The 21,758-nt window shown below is 47.1% G+C and overlaps 1 protein-coding gene across 1 annotated transcript in view; it reads left to right on the forward strand.

Moving 5' to 3' along the window:
• The first annotated feature begins 558 nt into the window (after positions 1-558).
• Positions 559-21,758, forward strand: part of LOC109924435 (nesprin-2-like) — a 69,112-nt gene continuing 47,912 nt past the window's right edge. Inside the window, exons 1-10 of the mRNA XM_048600008.1 lie at positions 559-693; positions 2,230-2,384; positions 5,246-5,393; positions 10,589-10,683; positions 12,388-12,622; positions 13,549-13,743; positions 15,514-15,639; positions 16,619-16,777; positions 17,698-17,856; positions 19,275-19,441. Coding sequence (XP_048455965.1) covers positions 562-693; positions 2,230-2,384; positions 5,246-5,393; positions 10,589-10,683; positions 12,388-12,622; positions 13,549-13,743; positions 15,514-15,639; positions 16,619-16,777; positions 17,698-17,856; positions 19,275-19,441 — 1,571 coding nt within the window. The 5' untranslated portion in view covers positions 559-561. The remainder of the gene's footprint in view (positions 694-2,229; positions 2,385-5,245; positions 5,394-10,588; positions 10,684-12,387; positions 12,623-13,548; positions 13,744-15,513; positions 15,640-16,618; positions 16,778-17,697; positions 17,857-19,274; positions 19,442-21,758) is intronic.

The raw sequence follows: 21,758 nt of genomic DNA on the forward strand, positions 1-21,758 counted from the left end.
ATATAAGATGAGGAGTCACCGGACTTGAACTGTTAACTCTGCTTTCTCCTGGAGATGCTGCCAGACCTGCTGAGTTTCGCCAGCAATTTGTGTTTTTGTTCCAGTATATCTTTCCTTAGAAAAGGACGTCCAAAACTGTTCACAGTATTCCTGCTGAGGTCTGACTTGTGCCTTGTACAGTTTTAGGAAAATGTCTCTATTTTTTACTCCGTTCCCTTTGAAATAAACGCCAACATTCCATTTGCCTTCCCTATTACCCACTAAACTTGGATGCTAGCTTTTTCATGTTTCATGCACAAGGACTCCCAAATCCCTCTGTGCTGTAGCTTTTTGCAGTTTTCACTCAATCTCTCTCTTGCACCTTCTCACTTTCTTGCTCTCTCGCTCTCTCGTTCTTGCTCTCTGTCCCTGTTTATTATAAACAGTGTTTCTCTCTCCACTGAGGCCAATCCCAGCCTGAGTAAGACTGCGTTACCAGCTGAGATACCACACTGTTGCTGAAGCTGTTTTGCTAACCGGTGATTTGCTGTCTTTCTATGATGTGTGGTGTGACAGGGCCTGATGGAGCAGCATGAGGAATTCCAGCAGGGTTTACGGGCCCTGGAAACTCTGGTGAATGAGTCCGAGGAGGTTCTGAAATCAAATGACTTCAGCCCTGAGAAACCGGAAACTTTCTGCCTCGAGATATTGAAGGTGTGTCTGTGTGTCTGTGTGTCTGTGTTTGTGTGTGTCTGTGTCTGTGTGTGTGTGAGTGTGTGTCTGCCTGTGTGTGTGTGTGTCTGTGTGTGTGTGTGTGTGTGTGTGTGTGTGTCTGTGTGCGTGTGTGTGTGCGTGAGTGTGTGTGTGTGTCTGCCTGTGTGTGTGTCTGCCTGTGTGTGCGTGTGCGTGAGTGTGTCTGCCTGTGTGTGTGTGTGTGTGTGTGTGTGTCTGCCTCTGTGTCTGTCTGCCTCTGTGTGTGTGTGTGCAGGTGTGTGTGTCTGTGTGTGCGTGTGTGTCTGTGTGTGCATGTGTATGTGTGTGCGTGTGTGTCTGTGTTTGTGTGTGTGTGTGTGTGTCTGTCTGGGTGTGTGTGTGTGTGTATGAGAGTGTGCGTGTGTGTCTGTGTGTGTGTGCGTGTGTGTGTGCGTGTGTGTGTGTGCGTGTGTGTGTGTCTGCCTGTGTGTGTGTGCGTGTGTGTGTGTGCGCGTGCGCGTGCATGTGTGTGTGTGCGTGTGTGTCTGTGCGTAGTGTCTGTGTGTGTGTGTGTGTCTGTGTGTGTGTGTGTCTGTGCGTAGTGTCTGTGTGTGCGTGTGTGCGTGCGTGTGAGTCTGTGTGTGTGTGTGTCTGTGTGTGTGCGTGCGCGTGTGTCTGTGTCCGTGTGTGCGTGCGTGTGAGTCTGTGTGTGTGTGTGTCTGTGTGTGTGCGTGCGCGTGTGTCTGTGTCTGTGTGTGCGTCTGTGTGTGTGTGCGTCTGTGTGTGTGCGTGTGTGCGTGTGTACTCTCTCTCAGTACAACCTCACTGAGGTTTCAACACCCAGGAAACCTTCCACAATGGCTGTCTGTCCCCTGCCCCACTATTAGCTGTTGTGTCCCTCAAGGCTTTACCTTTAATCCCCTCCTGACTCTCATCTCCATACTGCCCCTTGGCAACATTGTCTGAAAGCACTGAGCTAGTTTTCACGACCTCCCCACTAGCATTCCTGACTCCCTCACCATTCTGACTGCTCTTCCCAACGCCCACAACCCAATGAGCAGAGATTCCCTCAGATGCAATACTCGGAAGGACAGAACTGTAGTTTTCAGTGCCCCTCTACAAATTCTGCTTCCTTGTGACCATCCCTCTGCCTGGAAACTCTCTGAGGCTGGGTCAGTTTGAGTTGATAGAAGGTGACTGACCCTCACACCTCCAAGTGTGGTTATTTTTAAAAAATTCATTCACGGGATGAGGGCATCGCTGGCCAGGCAGCATTTATTGCCCATCCCAGAGGGCAGTTAGGAGTCAACCACATTGCTGTGGGGCTGGAGTCACATATAGGCCAGACCAGGACATCAGTGAACCTGAGTGATTTTCTTTCCTGACAACTGACAATGGATTCAGGGCCATCATTAGATTCATAGTTCCAGATTTTTATTGAATTCAAATTCCACCGTCTGCCGTGGTGGGATTCAAACCCGGGTCCCCAGAATGTTACCTGAGTCTCTGGATTAACAGCGTACAGCATGCCTCCTTCTAACTGTGTCTGTGTTACAGGCTCAGATGCTGAGATTGAGCAGCACCTTGCAGCACCTTGAAGCTTTGAAACGTCTGAGCTGCCGGCTGCCACTCAATGGCCTGGATTACACACGGTTTCAGGCCCTGAACCGCCGATGGTACCTGGCTCGTGAGACAGCTGTGGCCCGCTGCAGGTAACATTTACACAGCCAGCTGTCTCCTCCCTGTCTCCTGTAACATCGATTCACCACCGCATTGAATTCTGAACGCACCTTCAGAGAATTGTGAAATGGTGCAGAAAGCTGATGGGATCCCTGGGTGAGAAACTTTTCGCCCCCTCCACGCCCCAGCTCCCTTCCCCCAAAACAATGTTGATAAGCTGCATTCAGCCATTTGCTTTCTTCATTGCTGGGATGTGGGCATCATTGGCAATGCCCAGCACATCCTTAACTGCCCTTGAATCAACGGCTCACTTGGCCATTTCAGAGGGCAGTGAGTTGCCAACCACTTTGAATTCTGGAGCCATGAGTCTTATGATGTGCAGAAAACTTCCCCACAACACCATAAAACACAGGCCATTCAGCCCATAAAGCCCATGCACAAACTTGGTTATAGTTTACTCAACTTTCCCCGTTCAATGAGATCATGGCTGATCTGATATTCCTCAACTCTACTTTTCCTGCCCTTTCCCACAACCTTCATTCCGCTACTGATTAAAAATCTGCCTGTCTCAGCCTTGAATATACCAAATGACCCAGCCTCAACAGCTCTCTGCTGTTAAGAATTCCACGGATTCATTCCCTTCGGAGAGAAGAAATTCCTCCTCACCTCTGTCTGAAATGTGTGACCCCTTATTCTGAGATTGTGCTTTGTCAAGTCCCCTAAGAATATTGTATGTTTCAATAACCTCTCCTCTCACTGTCCAAAATTCCAGTGAGTGTAGACCCAGCCTACTCAACCTCTCCTCATAAGACCATCCCTCCGTATTCGGGATCGGCTGAGTGAGCCTTCCCTGGACTGCCTCCAGTGTCGTTCTATCTTTTCTTAGATGAACGAATCAAAAGTATTCTCAGCATTCCAGCTGTGGTCTGATTAGTGCCTATTCTGTTGAGGTTGTTGAGGTTGGTTGGCTCGCCGAGCTACTTTCTTGTTTCGCAAACGTTTCATTACCCCGTTGGGTAGCATCCTCAGTGCAGCCTCCGATGAAGCGTCGGTGTGTTTTCCCGCCTGGTTTTTAAACTCTGGGGTCCGTTGAGATGGATTACCTCACTTCTGGTTTTCCTTCGTAGTGGAGTGTATATGGGGTCGAGTTCAATCTGTTTATTAATAGCCTGCTTCGTGGAGTGCCAGGCTTCTAGGAATTCCCATGCCTGTCCCTGCCTGGCCTGTCCCAGGATCTTGGTGTTGTCCCAGTTGAAGTCGTGGTTCTCCTTGTCCATGTGGATTGAGATGAGTGAGTATTGGTCGTGTCTTTTTGTAGCCAGTTGGTCTTCACGTACTCTTGTTGTTAGTTTCCTTCCTGTTTGTCCGATGTAGTGTTTCTCGCAGTCTCTGCAGGGGATCTTGTAGATGACATTGGTCCTGTCCATGGTGGGGAGTGGGTCTTTGGTTCGGGTGAGCACTTGTCGTAGGGTTGATGTGGGTTTGTGTGCCACTCTGATGCCCAGCGATCGTAGGAGTCTTGTGGTCAGTTCTGACGTGTTCCTGATGTAGGGTAGTGTGGTGAGTGTGTCGGGGCGTGTAGTATCTTTCTGATGTTGTTCGTGTAGGCATCTTCTGACCCAGTTTTTTGGATATCCATTATCCTCGAAAACCTGGAAGAGGTATTCTTCTTCCTCTTGGCGTAGTTCTGTGTTGCTGCAGTGTGGTGTTGCCCTTTTAAACAGTGTTCGCACGCAGCTTCGTTTGTGTGTGCTGGGATGGTTACTACTGAAGTTCAGTACCTGGTCTGTGTTTGTGGCTTTTCTGTGTACTTTCGTTTGGAGTTCCCCGTTTGTCTTGTGCTCTACTGTGACATCCAGGAATGGGAGCTGTTTGTTCTTCTCCTCCTCTCTGGTGAATTTTATTCCGGTGAGGGTGTTGTTTGTAAGTTTGTGTGTCTCCTCTAATTTGGTCCGTTTAATGATGACAAAAGTGTCGTCTACGTAGCATATCCACAGTTTTGCTCTTCCGCAAATCCAACCAAAACTGTGGATACGCTACGTAGACGACACCTTTGTCATCAAGGAAGGAAAACCGGAAGTGAGGCAATCCATCTCAATGGACCCCAGAGTTTAAAAACCAGGCGGGAAAACACACCGACGCTTCATCGGAGGCTGCCCTGAGGATGTTACCAAGCACGGTAATGAAACAGGTCATTAACTCAGCCTAACCAGCAACATCCACATCCCATAAATGGGTAAAAAAGAAACTTGCGCTTGGCCATGCAATATTCCAAATATGGCTCAACTAAAGTTCTATACGGTGACAACATGATTTGCCAATTTTTATACTCTGTACCCTGATTGATGAAGGCAAGCAGGCTATGTTCATTCTTGACCACTTTATCCACTTGTGTTGCCACTTTCAGGGAAAGTGTTCCTATTTCTGATGGTCTGTGTTGATTTCCAGTTAAGCGACTTCTCGATTTTAAAGTTCACATCCTTGTTTTCAAATCCCTCCATGGCCTCTCCCCTCCCTATCGCTGCAATCTCTTCCATTACCAAAACCTCCGAAACATCTGCCCTCATCTAATTCTGGCTTCTTGAACATGCCCAATTTTAATTTTTCTGCTGTTGGCGGTCAAGCGTTTAGCTGCCTGGGCCCCTTGGTCTGGCATTTCCTCCCTAAATCTCTTCTCCTCACCTTGTTTCTGTAAGACACTCCTGAAAATCTACCCCTTTGTCCAAATTTCTGGATATCTGTCTTAAGATCTCCTTATACAGATGTGTCAGATTCTGTTTGGTAAAGGAGTGCATTATTGTGAAATCTTACGTAATTTACATGAATGTAAATTATTGTTACATCCTAACGTTTAAAATGCTGATTGTTTCTTCCAAATGATCAATGGTTTCAGTAAACTACAGGCCATTATGCTGCAAGAAGAGAGCTTCAGTCAGAAGTGTGAGCACTGGAGGCAGTTTCTGGAGAGGATGGAGGAGGCACTGATGATTGATGTTGCTGGCAGCTACGAGGGCCTGAAAGAACAACAGAAAACCCACGAGGTGAGATCAGCCCCTACAGCCCACCACGAGCTGAGATCAGACCCTACAGCCCACCACGAGGTGGCATCAGACCCTACAGCCCACCACGAGGTGGGATCAGACCCTACAGCCCACCACGAGGTGAGATCAGACCCTACAGCCCACCACGAGGTGGCATCAAACCCTACAGCCCACTACGAGGTAGGATCAACCCTACAGCCCACCACGAGGTGAGATCAGCCCCTACAGCCCACCACGAGGTGGGTTCAGCCCCTACAGCCCACCACGAGGTGAGATCAGCCCCTACAGCCCACCACGAGGTGGGATCAGACCCTACAGCTCACCATGAAATCACTGGCGCATTATCGACTCAGTAAGTCAGGGCAGGACCAATGTACCTGAGCCCATTGCCCATGTGCCCACACCTTCTAAGATAATTAGTGGCAAAATAAGCATTAGCCTGCAGAAAACTCCTTACCTATCTCAGATTTAAAGGGGATCCATTAAACTGAGACCCTCCAGCATGACCCCCCAACTGGTTTCTAGCTCCCCATAGATATATGACCAAGTCAGGCCTTATTTACTGTTCATTAATATTACCCAACAGCTTACCCCTCATTCTATCCAGTGTCTGGCATTCCTTCCAACCTTGTTAGATGATGATAGTGGGATCAGGTGAGGAGACTGTGGGAGAGCTCAGGCTGAAGCTCCTGTGCTGTGGAGATGATGGTGCCACAGTATAGTGTGGTGTTACTGATAGACAGAGTGTGCTAAGAATCAAGCCCCATTCCTCCCCCAGCTCCACCACTCGTGTAAATCTGTCAATTTATCTATTAACAGCTGTTTCTTGTTAGTACCACCACCAAAAAATACGAAAAACTTCCAAAAAGTTTCCTTAAAAACTCGAAATATTCTATGTGTTATAAACAAAACCATTCTTAAAGTAAGTGACAAGCATTACTGAACAGCTATGCTGTGATGTGAAATTGAACCTATATCCCCTTAATCCCACACACACACAACACAAAAAGACAAACCTGGAGGCCTGGTATTTCAACCGAAACTCCATCAACAAACACATTGAACTGGGGGACCGGATGTACAAACCACTGAGAAACAGAACTGGAAGTAGTACCAAACCCCCCAGCCTACCGAGGCATATAAATAACAAGTGGGACAGAACACCGACGCTTCACCGGAGGTGCACTGATGATGTTACCTAGCAGGGTGACGAAACGTTCGCAACCAAACACACCAGCTCGGCGAGCAAGTCTGCAACCACATCCACAACCCGAGCTACAAATCTTCTCAAACTTTAAACACCTACGGGGGGCGCAACACCCTCAAACTGGCTGTAGATGGGAAACAAATGCCATCTGACTGAGCTCGACCCATATACAACTGTACTTCGTGCACAAATGCCTCAGAAAGCAGGTACTACCACAAAGTTTAAAGTATAAACCACTGGTCAACAATCCGCAGGCACAGAGGACAGCTGAACAGAGGTAGATATAAGGGAGACGTCAGAGGTAGGTTCTTTACTCAGAGAGTGGTCGGGGCATGGAATGCATTGCGGGAGAGTGTAGTGGAGTCGGCCTCATTAGGGGCATTTAAGCGGCTATTAGATAGACATATGGATGATAGTATAAGGTAGGGGTGGAGGTTAGATAGACCTTAGGTTTAGGGTAAAAGTTTGGCACAGCATCGTGGGCCGAAGGGCCTTTACTGTGCTGTACTGTTCTATGTTCTAACGGAACGGCTGCAGAATGATAAGGGTTATGATCAATGATGCCCACAGCCGCCTCCACAAATAACAGTGGGAAATTGTGTGTCAAAGTCTTTGTACTTCAAATCAACCGACCAGCAATGGACATTCACACTGGAACAAGCCATCAGCATACAACAACAAAAGACCAGAACAAAGCAAAGAATAGCCCTTCAAGAAAAACTGTCCAAAATCACCCACATCAACGACACGGACAACTCAGATTCATGGATTAAAAACATCTCGGACCGAGCACTGACAGACACTGAGAAGACTGTCCTAGGACACAGACTGAATTATAACTTCAGAGACGCCAAAAAGACTGACTTCCTGGCTGCGCTGGAATTGACACTAAACAGCAACGGACTCATGGGAGAAGTACAACAGACCAACAGACAGACAATAGTCCCAACGTTGAGCAAGGAAGGTAAGTGCAACGCATTCAGCACAGAAGAGAGGAAAGCCCTGGAAAGACAGGAACATTGTAATCTTAGCAGCGGACAAAGGATACAAGACAGTAATCCTTAATAGAGCCCAATACATCGAGAAAGCTAACGCATACTAGCAGATACTGACACCTACCAACAGATGGTGATAGACCCAACACCACAGTTAGGGAAACATTATAACGACCCTGAAGAAATTACACAACTCAGGAGACATCAGCAAGACACACTACCAAAAAATGAAGCCAGAGGGATCCAACACACCCCGCTTCTATGGACTCCCCAAGGTACACAAACCGGGGATCCCCCTCAGACTCATTGTCACGCTACCAGGTACACCAACATATAGACTTGCCAAAGAACTACAACAGAAATTGAAATACTTAGTTGACGACACTGCCCTCTCCATTCAGTCATCCCAAGAATTCCTCAACATCATCAAGGACACCAGGATAGAAGAGGACGAGATGATGATATCCTTTGATGTAACAGCACTATTTACATCCAAAACATTGACCCAGCCAAAAAGACAACTCGCTGGATGAATCAAGTAAGCAGGCACCCCAAGACACCAACGACATCAATAAGGACAGCACCATGAAACTACTAGATCTGTGCCTCACAACCCACTTCATCTTCAACGACAGCACATGCAGACAAATCAACGGAACACCAATGGGATTCCCCAATATCAGGACTGATTGCAGAAGTATTAATGCGAAGGTTAGAATGGACAGCGCTCCCCACGATACAACCTAAACTCTGTGTTCAATATGTAGATGACACCTTGTTATTATCAAACGCACAAAACTACAAAAAACCGACCAACACATAAACAACATCCTCACTGGGATAAAATTCACAGAAGAAGAAGGGAACAACAACCTAGTACCCTTCTTGGACGTAGAACGCAAAAACAACAGGTAACTCTAGACCAGCGTATATAGAAAGACCACACATAGAGACCAGAGACTCAATTACACTAGCAACCATCCCAACGCCTACAAATGGAGCTGCATCAGGACACTATTTAAATGAGACACAACACATCACAGCAACCTAGAACTACACAAAGCAGAACAGGAGCACCTATACAGAGTCTTCAAAAGGAATGGATACCCAAAAAGCACAATCCATCGTTACCTCTGAGACAGACCACAACAGGAGACACAACACGACCAGTCTCACTGATCACCCTACTGTACATTAAGGACATATCAGAGATGACCACAAGACCACTCAGCCCCCGAGGTATCAGGATAGCCCACAAACCAACAACCACCCCATGACTGCTACTGACGAATGTAAAGGATCCCATACCCAAAACCAGCAAAGCCGGTGTAAGATACAAAATACCATGCAAAGACTGCAAGAAATACTACATAGGCCAAACCAGAAGAAAATTGACTATACCGATAGATGAATATTAAAGAGGCACCAAGAGATACGACCAATTCTCACTTGTCTCACTACACACGGACAATGAGGGACACGAATTCCACTGGGACAACACAGCCATAATCGTCCAAGCCAAACTGAGACAAGCGAGAGAATTCCTGGAGGCTTAGTATTCCAACCGAAACTCCATCAACAAACACATTGAATTAGACCCTGTGTACAAACCACTGAGAAACAGAACCGGAAATAATACCAACCACCCCAGCAAACTGAGGCATATAAATAACAGGTGGGACAGAACACCGACCCTTCACCGGAGATGCACTGACGATGTTACCTAGCAGGGTGACGAAACACTTACAACCAAACCCACCGGCTCAGCGAGCATGTCTACAACCTCATCCACAACCCGAGCTATAAATCTTCTCGAAAGAAAGCTTTAAGACAAATCTCTGCAGAGATGGAGTTTGAAACAAAAGATAATAAGCAACTCCTGGGAGCTAAGAGTCTGGAAACAAAGGGTGTTGGGTGATGACCTCTCATGTCCAGTTTTTCTGTTGATGGATGTGCTGACGGCTGGAGATTGATGATAGATATTCAGTTTTGGACTCGTCTCTAGAAATGGTCACAGTCTAGCGTTTTGGGTTTTAGCAGATAGACAGAAATACTGCTGTTACAGAGAACAGGATTTAAGAAAGGGGTCTTGGAGACTCGGGAATGGGGTGGTCTTCATTGTGACTCCTAGGTTTGTAGAACAAAACCCTCACTTCATAGAGGGTTTCTTGGCAATCATTAGCACAGAAGCTTCTGTCCTCTCTCAAGTAGCTCTTTTTTTCAGTAATGCAATAAACCTCATCTCTCACATTCTTGAAAACTTTCCTTAGTTTTTGCTCCAAAGTTGCTTAATTGCCAATAAATCATAGGAGGCTTAGAGCACACCATAGCAGCATTCAAGAAGCACCCGAACAAATACATGATTAGGAATGGGATAGAGGGATATGGATCCTGTAATTGAAGACAGTTTTAGTATGAAATAGCAAAATGTGTCAGTGCAGGCTTAGAGGGCAGAAGGGCCTGTTCCTGTGCTGGATTGTCCTTTGTTCACTCATTAAACTGTCAACTTCAGTTTCCAAGAAATCACGTGGTGTAACCCTTCTCAATTCAGAGAATGTCTAAGTTGTCCAAGAACTTCCAGTACTTTCCAGAACATCCTTAAATATAAATATGTATTCCCAGTAAATCTCACTGGATTCACTGGATTATTAATGTTCTGGGAAACTAGGTTCAAATCTGGTGGAGCTTGGTAGCTGGTGGAATTAAATTTCAATGAATTAATGAATCTGACATTGAGAGGTAGTCTCCGTAATGATGATCATGAAATTATTGTCTTTTGTCATAAAAACCCACCTGGTTGCCGAATGTCCTTTAGGGAAGGTAATCTGCCATCTTTACCTGGTCTGGCCTACATGTGACTCCAGACCTACAATTGTTTTGGAGGGATTTGGGGCTGAGTAGCAAGTGCTGGCCTTGCTTATGATGCCAATATCCCACAACAGTGTTTAGAGAAAAGCGATAACCTGTTAATTTTAACTCTGCTCCTGTTGCAGCTTTTCCAGGCAGAGGTTTCCATTGCACACCAGATCCTTGATTCAATCATTCAGGAGGCCCATCATCTGATTCCAAGCAGCGATGCCCAGGACAGGTGAGGCAGTGACCAGAGCAGCCCATATTGGGCTTACAAAGATTTACAGTGGGGCTGTCTGTGCTTCCTATCAGCTCTCCATCATCACCCAAATCCCCTCACCCAGATCCTACTGCTCCTCCTGGTTTCTGCCTGCCCTTCCTGTGCTAAATTGACTGAGTGACAGCAAACAGAGAGTCATGGTCAATGGATATTTCTCAGGTTGGAGGAAGGTTTTGTGGTGGAGCTCCCCAGGGGTCAGTGTTGGAGTTCTTGTTTTTTTTTTCTGAAAGACATTAATTATCTGAACCTTGGTGCGCAGGGGACAATTTCAAAGTTTCGGATGGCACTAAACTTGGACGAAATGTAAACTATGAGGAGGACAGTATGGTACTCCAAAAGGACATTGACAAGTTGGTGGAGTGGGTAGAGAGATGACCGATGAGATTCAATGCAGAGAAGTGGGAGGCGATGCATTTTGGTCAGAACATTGAAAGACAATATAAAATAGAAGGTACAATTCTAAAGGGGGTGCAGGAGCAGGGGGAACTGGGTGTATATGTACCCAAATCATTGAAGGTGGCAGGGCAGGAGGGGGGTAGAACAGTTACAGTGTAGTGTCCTCAGCTTTATTCTTGGAGTAGAAGAGAAAGGAGGCGATGGTGAACTTGTACAAGACACATTTTAGTCCCTGGCTGGAGTATTGTATGCGGTTGTAGATGCTACATTGATTATAGGAGAGATGTGAATGCATTGGAGAGAGTGCAGAGTGATTTACAATGGTTCCAGGACTGAGAAACTTCAGTGATGAGGATAGATTGAAGAAACCTCTCCAATGCTTTCACATCTCTCCTATTATCAATGTAGCATCTACAACCGCACGCAATACTCCAGCCAGGATCTAACAAGTGTCTTGTACAAGTTCACCATCACCCCCTTTCTCTTGTACTCCATGAATAAAGCTGAGGACACTACATTGTAACTGTTCCCCACCCCCAACCCCCCTCCCGCCCCAACCCTGCCGCCTTCAGTGATCTGTGCATGTATATACCCAGTTCCCTCTGCTCCTGTTCTCCCTGGAGGGAAGGTGGCTGAGAGGAGATCTGAGAGAGGTTTTCAAAATCATGAGTGGGGCTGGACAGAGTAGAGAGGGAGAAACTGTTCCTGCTCATAAAAGGAACAGGAATGGGAGGATGTAAATATAAATGAAGCAGGGGAATAGTGAGGACGAGACATTCTCACGTAGTGTGTAGTTAGGGTCTGGAATGCATTGCCTGGAAATGTGGAGGAGGCAGGTTTATTTGAAGCCTTCAAGAGGGGCATTGGAGGGTTATTTGGATAGAAATGGTGTGCACTACATGAGGAAAAGGCAGGAGGTTGGCATTCAGGGATAGAACCAGTGCAGGCAGGATGGGCTGAATGGCTTCCTTCTGTGCTGTAATGATTCTGTGATTTTGTGATTCTCAAAGGTGAGTGGGAAGTGCAGCCCCCAGAAACCTGGTCGCAAGCTGTGGTAAAGGCCATCACTGTAGAGCTTAGAGTTTGCTGCTTCCTACCCTACAGACCAGGAAGAACGTGAGGCCCTATTGTATGGGCAAGGCTTGGGGAGAATGATCTCTTTCTGGTCCCGGTATCAGTGGGGCCGCTACACCCAGTATGAGCTGCCAAGGTCAGGGAGAACCGAGGCACAGTTTGCTTTCTAATAACGTCTGTCTTCTTCCCCAGAAGGACTTTTGTCCTGAATCTCTCAGCACTGAAGGAACGTTGGTGCAGATTGGTCCAGAAAGTCCGGCAACGCCAACACCTCATCACCACTCTCGCCAACCAATGGTGTTGCCACGGCAACTCTGTGGCCAGAATCGGTAAGCTGCTCACCGACACCTCAAACAAACTGCAGGCCATGGGCGATCTACACAGTTACAGTCTGCAGCAGCTCTGGATGTTGCTTGAGGCTGTGAAGGTAAGTGGTTTGCTCTTTAACGCTTCCTGCTTGATACTGAGGCTAGGTCTGCCTAGGTCAGTTTGAGGGTACCTTGTGTTCTCAATGTCAGGCACCTTGGTGGGACTGGGTCATCCTGGATTAACCTCCAGCCCAACACTGCCTCCTCAACTCCAAAAACTGGGAGAAGATCTTTCGCTGGAGAAGGAGTTCCCAAGTTTGGACAATGCCTGCTCCCAGTGTTGAATTTATCACAAACTATCGATGGGCTTAAACACGTTTACGTACCAAACATACAGTGAGTAACTCCAGCACATTACAATTGAATGTTTTGTTAGCTTGAGAGTCCTGTCCCAGGCACAGTATCACATGGTGCAGAAAGAGACCAGTCCCGTCAGGCCTCAGGCACAGCAGGAACTGCCGATACTGGAGTCAGAGATAACACAGTGTAGAGCTGGATGAACACAGCAGGCCAGGCAGCATCGGAGAAGCAGGAAAGCTGATGTTTCGGGTTGGGACCCTTCTTCAGGCCTGGTGAAGGGTGGAAACCTGAGACATCAACTCTCCTGCTCCTCTGATGCTGTCTGGCCCGCTGTGTTCCTCCAGCTCCACACTGTAATGAGCCCATCAAGCCTGTGTTGTCTGTTTGAAAGGGAGGGCATGATGGGGGAGGGACAGGGCAGTAGAGGTGTGGGGTGGGGAGGGGTGAGGTGAGGGAGGGGCAGGGTGGGATGGGGGAAGGGGTTGCGGGGGGCGGGGGGGTGTGGCTGGTGAGATTTATTGGTCAGATTCTTTCAAGGAGCTGGTGAAGGCAGCATTGGCCTTTTTTTCTTTGCTGTACGGTTTTATAATCCACAGATCAGCCCTGAACCCGAACCTGGCTATTTGCTTATAGGAATTGTTGAACAGTTTGTGTGCAAACCCTAATGACTTTGTTCGCCTCCAAGCACCAAGGTAGGAAACTCCAGCAGCTGGAGCCGTGCCTGACGCGGGCCCTGGAGATGGGGAAAGAGCTCGAGTCAGCAGCTGATTCCTCCACACAAGCATCGCTCCAGGACCAACTGTGCCAGGTCCAGGACGCCTGGGGCTCCACCAACCTACAGCTCACAGACACAACGAACAAACTGACCAACATCATCAAGGTACGTCCCTCCACTCAACCAGAGACTGAGCTCCACAGAACCCTCACCGAGGCCAAGTCGTTCCCAATCCCAAACCAAAATCCTAACGACTGCGAAATGGCTCCTCTACCTTAACCCAGACTTTATTCTCCTGCCAAACCTAACCTGGAGTATTTAGCTGGCAGAGCGTTGGATGGTTGGAGCAGTGTGTGAAGGGGTATCATTGGGGGTTATCAAGCTACTGCACAGTACAGACGCCTCTTCACCTTCCCATTACAGACCTGTGATTATCTGTTAGCAGATGAAAAGAATTGCAGCCATTGGGAGCAGGTCTGCATCACCTGCTCCTATCTCCTAAACTAGGCTGATTAATTAAAGCAACGAAAGCGTGTGTTTTTACATAGCATCTTTCACAATGTTTGGATTGTTCTATGGAAATAAAAAATGCAGGACATTGCTCAGTAGGCCAGCTAGCCTATGTGAAGAGAGAAATAAAATTGGCTATTCAGATCAACAGCTTTTCATTGGGACTCCCCCAGAGGGTGAGGGTGGCACGGTGGCTCAGTGGTTAGCCCTGCTGCCTCACAGCGCCAGGGACCCGGGTTTGATTCCACCCTCGAGCAACTGTCTATGTGGAGTTTGCACATTCTCCCCGTGTCTGTGTGGGTTTCCTCCCACAGTCCAAAGATGTGCAGGCTAGATGGATTGGCCATGCTAAATTGCCCATAGTGTTCAGGGATGTGTAAGTTAGGTGGATTAGACATGGAAAATGCAGGGTTACAGGGAAAGGGTAGGGGGATGGGTCTGGGTGGGATGCTGTTCGGAGGGGCGGTGTAGACCTGTTGGGCTGAATGGCCTGTTCCCACACTGTAGGGATTCTATGAAATGTTAGAGATGGCATAGAATTTGATCAAAGGCTGGGTGTGATGAACACAAAGGGAAGCCTGTAATAGGGTGGAAGATGGACACAACTGAACGACAAAGGAGTTAATCCTCTGGGCCCAAAGGGAATAGAGACTAAGCAAGAAAAGAAACAGAAAAGATATGTGCCTAGAGCAGGGATACCACTGACCGAAAGCAAAACTAGGGAAAAAAAAATCAAAATACAGGATACAAAGAAAATAAAGTAGGGGCAGGGTTTACAATCTGAAACTGTTGAGCTGACTGTTTTGAGTCCAGACAGCTGTAAAGTGTGTAACCACAGGGTGTTTCCACAGTTTGTGTTGAGCTTCACTGGAACAGGGCACCAGGCTGAGGACAGAGATGTCGGTCTTGGGGCAAGGTGGAGAATTAAAATGGCAGGCCCCCCACCCCCTTGGGGTCGTGCTTGTGGATGGAACAGAGGGATTCCGCAAAGCGGGCGCCCAGTCTACATTTGGTGTCAAGGTGCCAACATTGTGAGCAGTGAATTCCACACGCTAGGTAAATGGAAGTGCAGACGTATCCCTGCGTCACTCGAGAGCTTTCCAGCATCTGCAGTATTCTGCTCTGGGATCAGGATCTTGCCAAGTTAGCTACAGTGAATGTCCCCCCCCTCCACCACCGACAAATTGTGTGATGTAGTCACTGCTGTTCTGCATTTATCCAGCTCCCACAAACAGCACTGTCAACCTGACCAGATAATTCTTCACATGGTATTGGTTCAGGGGTAAATATTGGTCAGGACACTGTGCAGTGGAGTCTTTCACTTCAACCCGATGGTGTTGGTAAACGCTGTGTTGTGAAGTTGGGGGACTGTTTATTGTAAATTGCCTGCCATCCCACTCTGTGTCTTTGTGCTGCTCTCGACAGATGTGTGACAGATGTGAGGAGGAGGTAACCGTATTAGGTCTCAAACTCCAAGAATTCAGAGCAGATTTGAAGCGGGAGCTGCCCTGCTTCAGTGAGGACCTACGAAAAGAGCAAAATAAACTTCAGGTAAGAGGTAAATAAGAACAGTGTGCTGGAAATGCGCAGCAGGAGGTAGCATCTATGGCGAGAGAGAAAGAATTGGGGTTTCAGAACTGCAAAGGGTTATTGGCCTGAAATGTTAACTCTATTTCCCTTTCTATAAAACACTTTACAGCATTTACTGTTTTATTTCTGCTTTTCAGCACCTGCAGTATTTTGCTTTTGTATCAGATAAGACTGACCCTGATCTTTCATGAATGAATGAATGAAGTGACAGAGCCTAGGTTCTGGATGTCAGTGAGTTAATCACTAGTGGGGATTCAAATCCTGACTCAGCTCTGTAGCAACGGCTGGTCATCACCAACACACCCATACATTCTTACACACAATCTATAGAAATTCTTCCATGGGATGTGCATATTACTGGCTAGACCAGCAATTATTGCCCATCCTTAACTGCCCCCAAACTTAGCTTACTAGGCCGTTCCAGGGGGCAGTTATGAGTCAAACACATAGCTGAGGGACTGGAGTCACATGTAGGCCAGACCAGATAAGGACAACAGATTTCCTTCCCTAAAGATCAGTAGTGAGCCAGATGGATTTTCACAGCAATCAATGATTAGTTTAGTGGTTACCATTACCGAACCTAGCTTTCACTGACTGATTTTTTTAATGAATTATTGAACTTATTGAGTTTAAATTTCAATGCCTGCCTTGGTGGGTATTGAGCTGGCGTTCACAGAGCAGAATGACCAGTGATATTAGCACCTTTCCACTATCAAGTGAACAAATCCTCAGTATCTCCAATGGGCTCCTCTTCCTACCATTCAGTTCATCTCTGTCTTACACACGTTGCACACACGCACATACAGATGCGCACTCGTGCACTCGCATGCATGCACATGCACACACACAAACATGCACGCGCACACACATGCATGCACACACACATGTTCCACATGTGCTCTCTCACTAACTGGTAGATTTTGTGCTTTATTTTGAATAGCAGGAGCTGGGAGGGCCGATGCGATGCTGGATGAACAGGCTTGTCGAGTTGAGCACCGTGAAAGCGGAACTTGGCAAGCACCTTATTCCCGATGTGGCGATTGGATTCCAGGAGCAAGTAGCAATCCTGGAGAGCCATTGGGAACAACTGCTGCTGTCTGTAAGTTCATGTAGCAGGAAGGAAGGAGGACAGCTTCAGAGTGACTCACTCACTAACTGCCTCGGACAAACACTGAGCCAATGAGACAGAAAGGACCTTCATAAACGAGATGTATTTTTACACCTTTCGATGCTGATATCATGGGCATTGTGTCTGCTTTTCCAACTGCTCTTATATTCACTATGAAGTCGGTGGTGGAAGCAGCCCTGTGTCTTGTTTTTAATCTGAAATCACACCACACCAGGTTATAGGCCAATAGGTTTATTTGAAATTACAAGCTTTCGGAGCACTGTCCCTTTGTCAGGTGAAGATTTGACCTAATGAAGGAGCAGTGCTCTGAACGTTTGTGATTTTAAATAAACCTGTTGGCCTATAACCTGGTGTGGTGTGATTTCTGACTTTGTCCACCCCAGTCCAACACCAGCACCTCCACATCTTGTTTTGAGAACATTTGTTTTATAGTCCTCCAATGAAGGGATGTCTTATGACACTAAATGTGCTGGATAAATTCAAATTGTTCAAATTCCAGTTTGAAGCCTTTTACTGGAGTCCTGAGATTGTACAGGGTCCTGTGAATGCATCTCTGCATCACAAGGAATGTTGCACAGCTAGGATGCACTGAGAGAGAGAAAGGACTGACCCAAAGAGAGAAAGACAGAGAATAAATACTCTCTCCAATCCAATTTACTCTGACCAGAAGAAATAAGAGGGGGAGAGTATTAGTGGGCAAATATATATCCCGTTGGACAAGCAGCATTTCTAGGACCTTCTGCAGATGTGAGCTATGTTGTGGAGGTTGTGGAATATGCTGCTGTGCTGCTTGTCTCTCAGTATCTATTGCAGTTTGTCCGGTCTATAGCTAAATGCATCAATCTCCCTGCAGTAGTACCGCTAACTGGCTCTACCCACTAATCCCGTAGGCGTCCTTGCGAACACTGGAGATAAGTGACCAGCTCGAGCAGTGGGTCGTGTTTAATACCAAGAGCAAGCAGCTGGAAGACTGGCTAAAACAGATGGAAAATCGAGTCTCACAGAGCACAGACAGTGGTGTCGAGGAGATGATTGAGAGACTCCAGAAGGTAAGGCATGTTTTATCTTTGACTTGCGGTGAGTTACTTTTCTTATTTCTAGAGTGACAGAGCTGTACGGCACAGAAATAGACCCTTCACTCTAACTCGTCCATGCCGACCCAGATATCTAAATTAATCTAATCCCATTTGCCAGCATTTGGCCCATATCCCTCTAAATCCTTCCTATTCATATACCCATCCAGATACCTTTTTAAATGTTGTAATTGTACCAGCCTCCACCACTTCCTCTGGCAGCTCATTCCATACATGTACCTCCTTCTGCATGAAAAAGTTGCCCCTCAGGTGCCTTTGAAATCTTCCCCCTCTCACCTTTAGGGGGATATGGCCAAATGCTGGCAAATAGGGCTAGTTTAATGTGGGATATCTGGTTGGCAGGGATGAGTTGGACCGAAGGGTCCGTTTACTGCTGCACATCTCTATGACTCTATGTAACAGACTTATGTGTGTTAGAATGGTCATTTTGAGCTTTCATCTATTTTATGTTTTATACTGTTAAAGAGACCTGTCACAAACTGGGTGTCCTCTACCCAGAGAGCTAATCTCAGATTCAGAGCAAGCTGCTCATGCAATTTTTAAAAATGTATTCATCCATGGGATGAGGGCGTCGCTGGCTAGGCCAGCATTTATTGCCCATCCCTAATTGCCCAGAGGGTAGTAAGGAGTCACCCACATTGCTGTGGGTCTGGAGTCACGTGTAGGCCAGACTGGGTAATGATGGAAGCTTTCTTCCCTAAAGGACATTAGAGAACCAGACGGATATTTCCGACAGTTGACAATGGATCATGGTCATCATTAGATTCTTAATTCCAGATTTTTAAAAAAAATTTATTCCTATTCCACCATTGCTGTGGCAGGATTCGAACCCAGGTTCCCAAAATGTTACTTGGATTAACGGTCCAGTGATAATATCACCAGGCCATTGCCCCTCCATTGCTTCTAATTTGTAAGCCAGTTTGAGTTCACGATGCCTCTGACGATGCACAGGGGGTAACAGGGACCAAGGGTTAATCAGTGGTGACTCTCAGTAGTTTGGTGCACAGTAGGATTCCTGGAGACAGAAGGATAACTTCAGTCAGCAGGACAAAAAAAAGACCATGGGCCCAGTCAGCCAGAAACTGCAAACTGGTTTTCCATTGTGTATAGACTCAATCCACTGCTTTCATTAAGTATCATTTCTTTTGTGCTTATTTTGATAAACTTAATGAATTCAGTGAAACTTGGACCTGGAATGGGCCTTGCAACTAATCAGGACTTGTCGACCTTTTAGATTGACTCTCTCAACTTCGTGTACATGTAATTTCCTTCGGTCTTGCAATTACTTTTAGTGAACCCCAAAATTGTACAAGTGAGCTGTTTATTCTCCCTCAGTAATGAGCCGGTGCTGTGAGCTATGCTTTCCGTTTTAGGATTGTATGAGGGAAATAAATCTCTACAACAGGAACAAGGTGCAGCTGAAACAGCTGGGGAGTGATCTGATTAAAGCCAGCAGGCCATCAAAGGCATCTGAGATCGACAACAAACTTAATCTCATCAGCAGGAACTGGCAACACCTCCTCGAAGTCATTGAGGCCAGGTAAGGCGAATGGACGGGGTAAAGGGATGGAGGAAGGGGGCAAGTGTGAGGGGTAACTGGTTCAGGGGGTGGGAGAGGGAGCAAAGAACCCAGCAGCAAATGGGAAGGGACAGGAGCAAGTTGTGAGGATAACAGACAGGGACATGTGAGTGCAGCCCCTTCCAGCCCCATAAATGGTGGCAGAGAAATGGGGAGAGATTTTGTTTTTAATTTTTATTCATTCACAGGACCAGGGTGTTGCTGGCTAGGCCAGCATTTATTGCCCATCCCTAATTGCCCAGAGGGTAGTTAATAGTCATCCTGGGCTCACATGTAGGCCAGACCAGGTAAGGAATGCAGATTCCTTCCCTAAACCAGATGAATCCATGGTCATCGTTAGACTCTTAATTCTAGATTTTTAAAAAAAATTGAGTTCAGATTCCACCATCTGTCATGGCAGGATTCAAACCCAGTCCCCAGAACAATACCAGGGTCTCTGGGTTAATAGGCCAGTGATAGTACCACTAGGCCATCGCCTCCTCTTGCTTGTGAGGAAGGAAGATGGGATATTAATGGCAAATGAAAGAGAAGAATTAAAGAACAGAGTTTAGAAGCTGGGGCAACATAAAGTGAGAAGCAATCGTGTTAAAAATGAGTTGAGGCAATACACAGTGTCCGTAATGAAGCTGAGATACAAGAGGTAGTGAGGTGCTGGAGGGACCAGTCGTAGAGATTATTGAGTCACAACTACAAAAAAAATTGGGACTGGGCACTGAACACTACAGCATAAAACATATTTAAAAATATTAAGGAGGGAAATGGGGGCTGGAATAGTTGCTGTTGGGAACTCTCAATGACAAGGGTAAAAAGGGACACAACTATTTTCAAAGCAAAAATGATATGGACAGACATAAAAGATGATGCATCACTTTAAGAGATAGTAGAACATAGAACATAACAGCGCAGTACAGGCCCTTCGGCCCTCGATGTTGCGCCGACCTGTGAAACCAATCTGAAGCCCATCTAACCTAAACTATTCCATTATCATCCATATGTTTATCCAATGACCATTTAATGCCCTTAAAGCTGGCGAGTCTACTACTTTTGCAGGCAGGGCATTCCACGCCCTTACTATTCTCTGTGTAAAGAACCTACCTCTGACATGTGTCCTATATCTATCACCCCTCAATTTAAAGCTATGTCCCCTCGTGCTAGCCATCACCATCCGAGGAAAAAGGCTCCCACTGTCCACCCTATCTAATCCTGTGATCATCTTGTATGTCTCTATTAAGTCACCTCTTAACCTTCTTCTTTCTAACGAAAACAGCCTCAAGTCCCTCAGCCTTTCCTCATAAGACCTTCCCTCCATACCAGGCAACATCCTGGTAAATCTCCTCTGCACCCTTTCCAATGCTTCCACATCCTTCCTATAATGCGATGACCAGAACTGTACGCAATACTCCAAGTGCGGCCGCAGATGCTGGAGAATCTGAGATAACAAGGTGTAGAGCTGGATGAACACAGCAGGCCAAGCAGCATCAGAGGAGCAGGAAAGCTCTATGCATCACTTTATTATGGTTAGTCCCCAGATCACTAATTAGTGGGAGGGATTTAAGAGGAAATAGGTGAGGGAGGAGGTTGAGAAGGACAGTCCTTCAGGGTAACTACAGCCAGTGTTGGAATTGAACACATGATGCTGGCAGCACTCTTCATCACAAACCAGATGTCTGCCCAACTAGGCTAAACGCCAAGGGAGTTCAAAACTTTTAAAGTGAGTACTGAGAGAGTGCAACGCTATCAAAGGGGCAGTATTAAGGCAAAGCACTGTTGGAGTTTCAGTATATAAGGAGTACAGGCACAGATGCAGGGTCAGTGCGGAGGGAGTGTTGCACTGTGGGAGGGTCAGTGCTGAGGGAGTGTTGCACTGTGGGAGGGTCAGTGCTGAGGGAGCACCGCACTGTCGGAGGGTCAGTGCTGAGGGAGTGCCGCACTGTCGGATGGTCAGTACTGAGGAAGCGCCGCACTGTTGGAGGGTCAGTACTGAGGGAGCGCCGCACTGTCGGAGGGTCAGTACTGAGGGAGCGCCGCACTGTCAGAGGATCAGTGCTGAGGGAGTGCCGCACTGTTGGAGGGTCAGTACTGAGGGATTGCCGCACTGTCGGAGGGTTAGTACTGAGGGAGCACCGCACTGTCGGATGGTCAGTACTGAGGGAGCGCCGCACTGTCGGAGGGTCAGTGCTGAGGGAGCGTCGCACTGTCGGAGGGTCAGTGCTGAGGGAGCGGGCACTGTCGGAAGGTCAGTGCTGAGGGAGCGCTGCACTGTCGGAGGGTCAGTGCT

This window comes from Rhincodon typus, chromosome 8 (assembly GCF_021869965.1).
Source record: "Rhincodon typus isolate 14 chromosome 8, sRhiTyp1.1, whole genome shotgun sequence".
Classification (NCBI taxonomy): Eukaryota; Metazoa; Chordata; class Chondrichthyes; order Orectolobiformes; family Rhincodontidae; genus Rhincodon; species Rhincodon typus.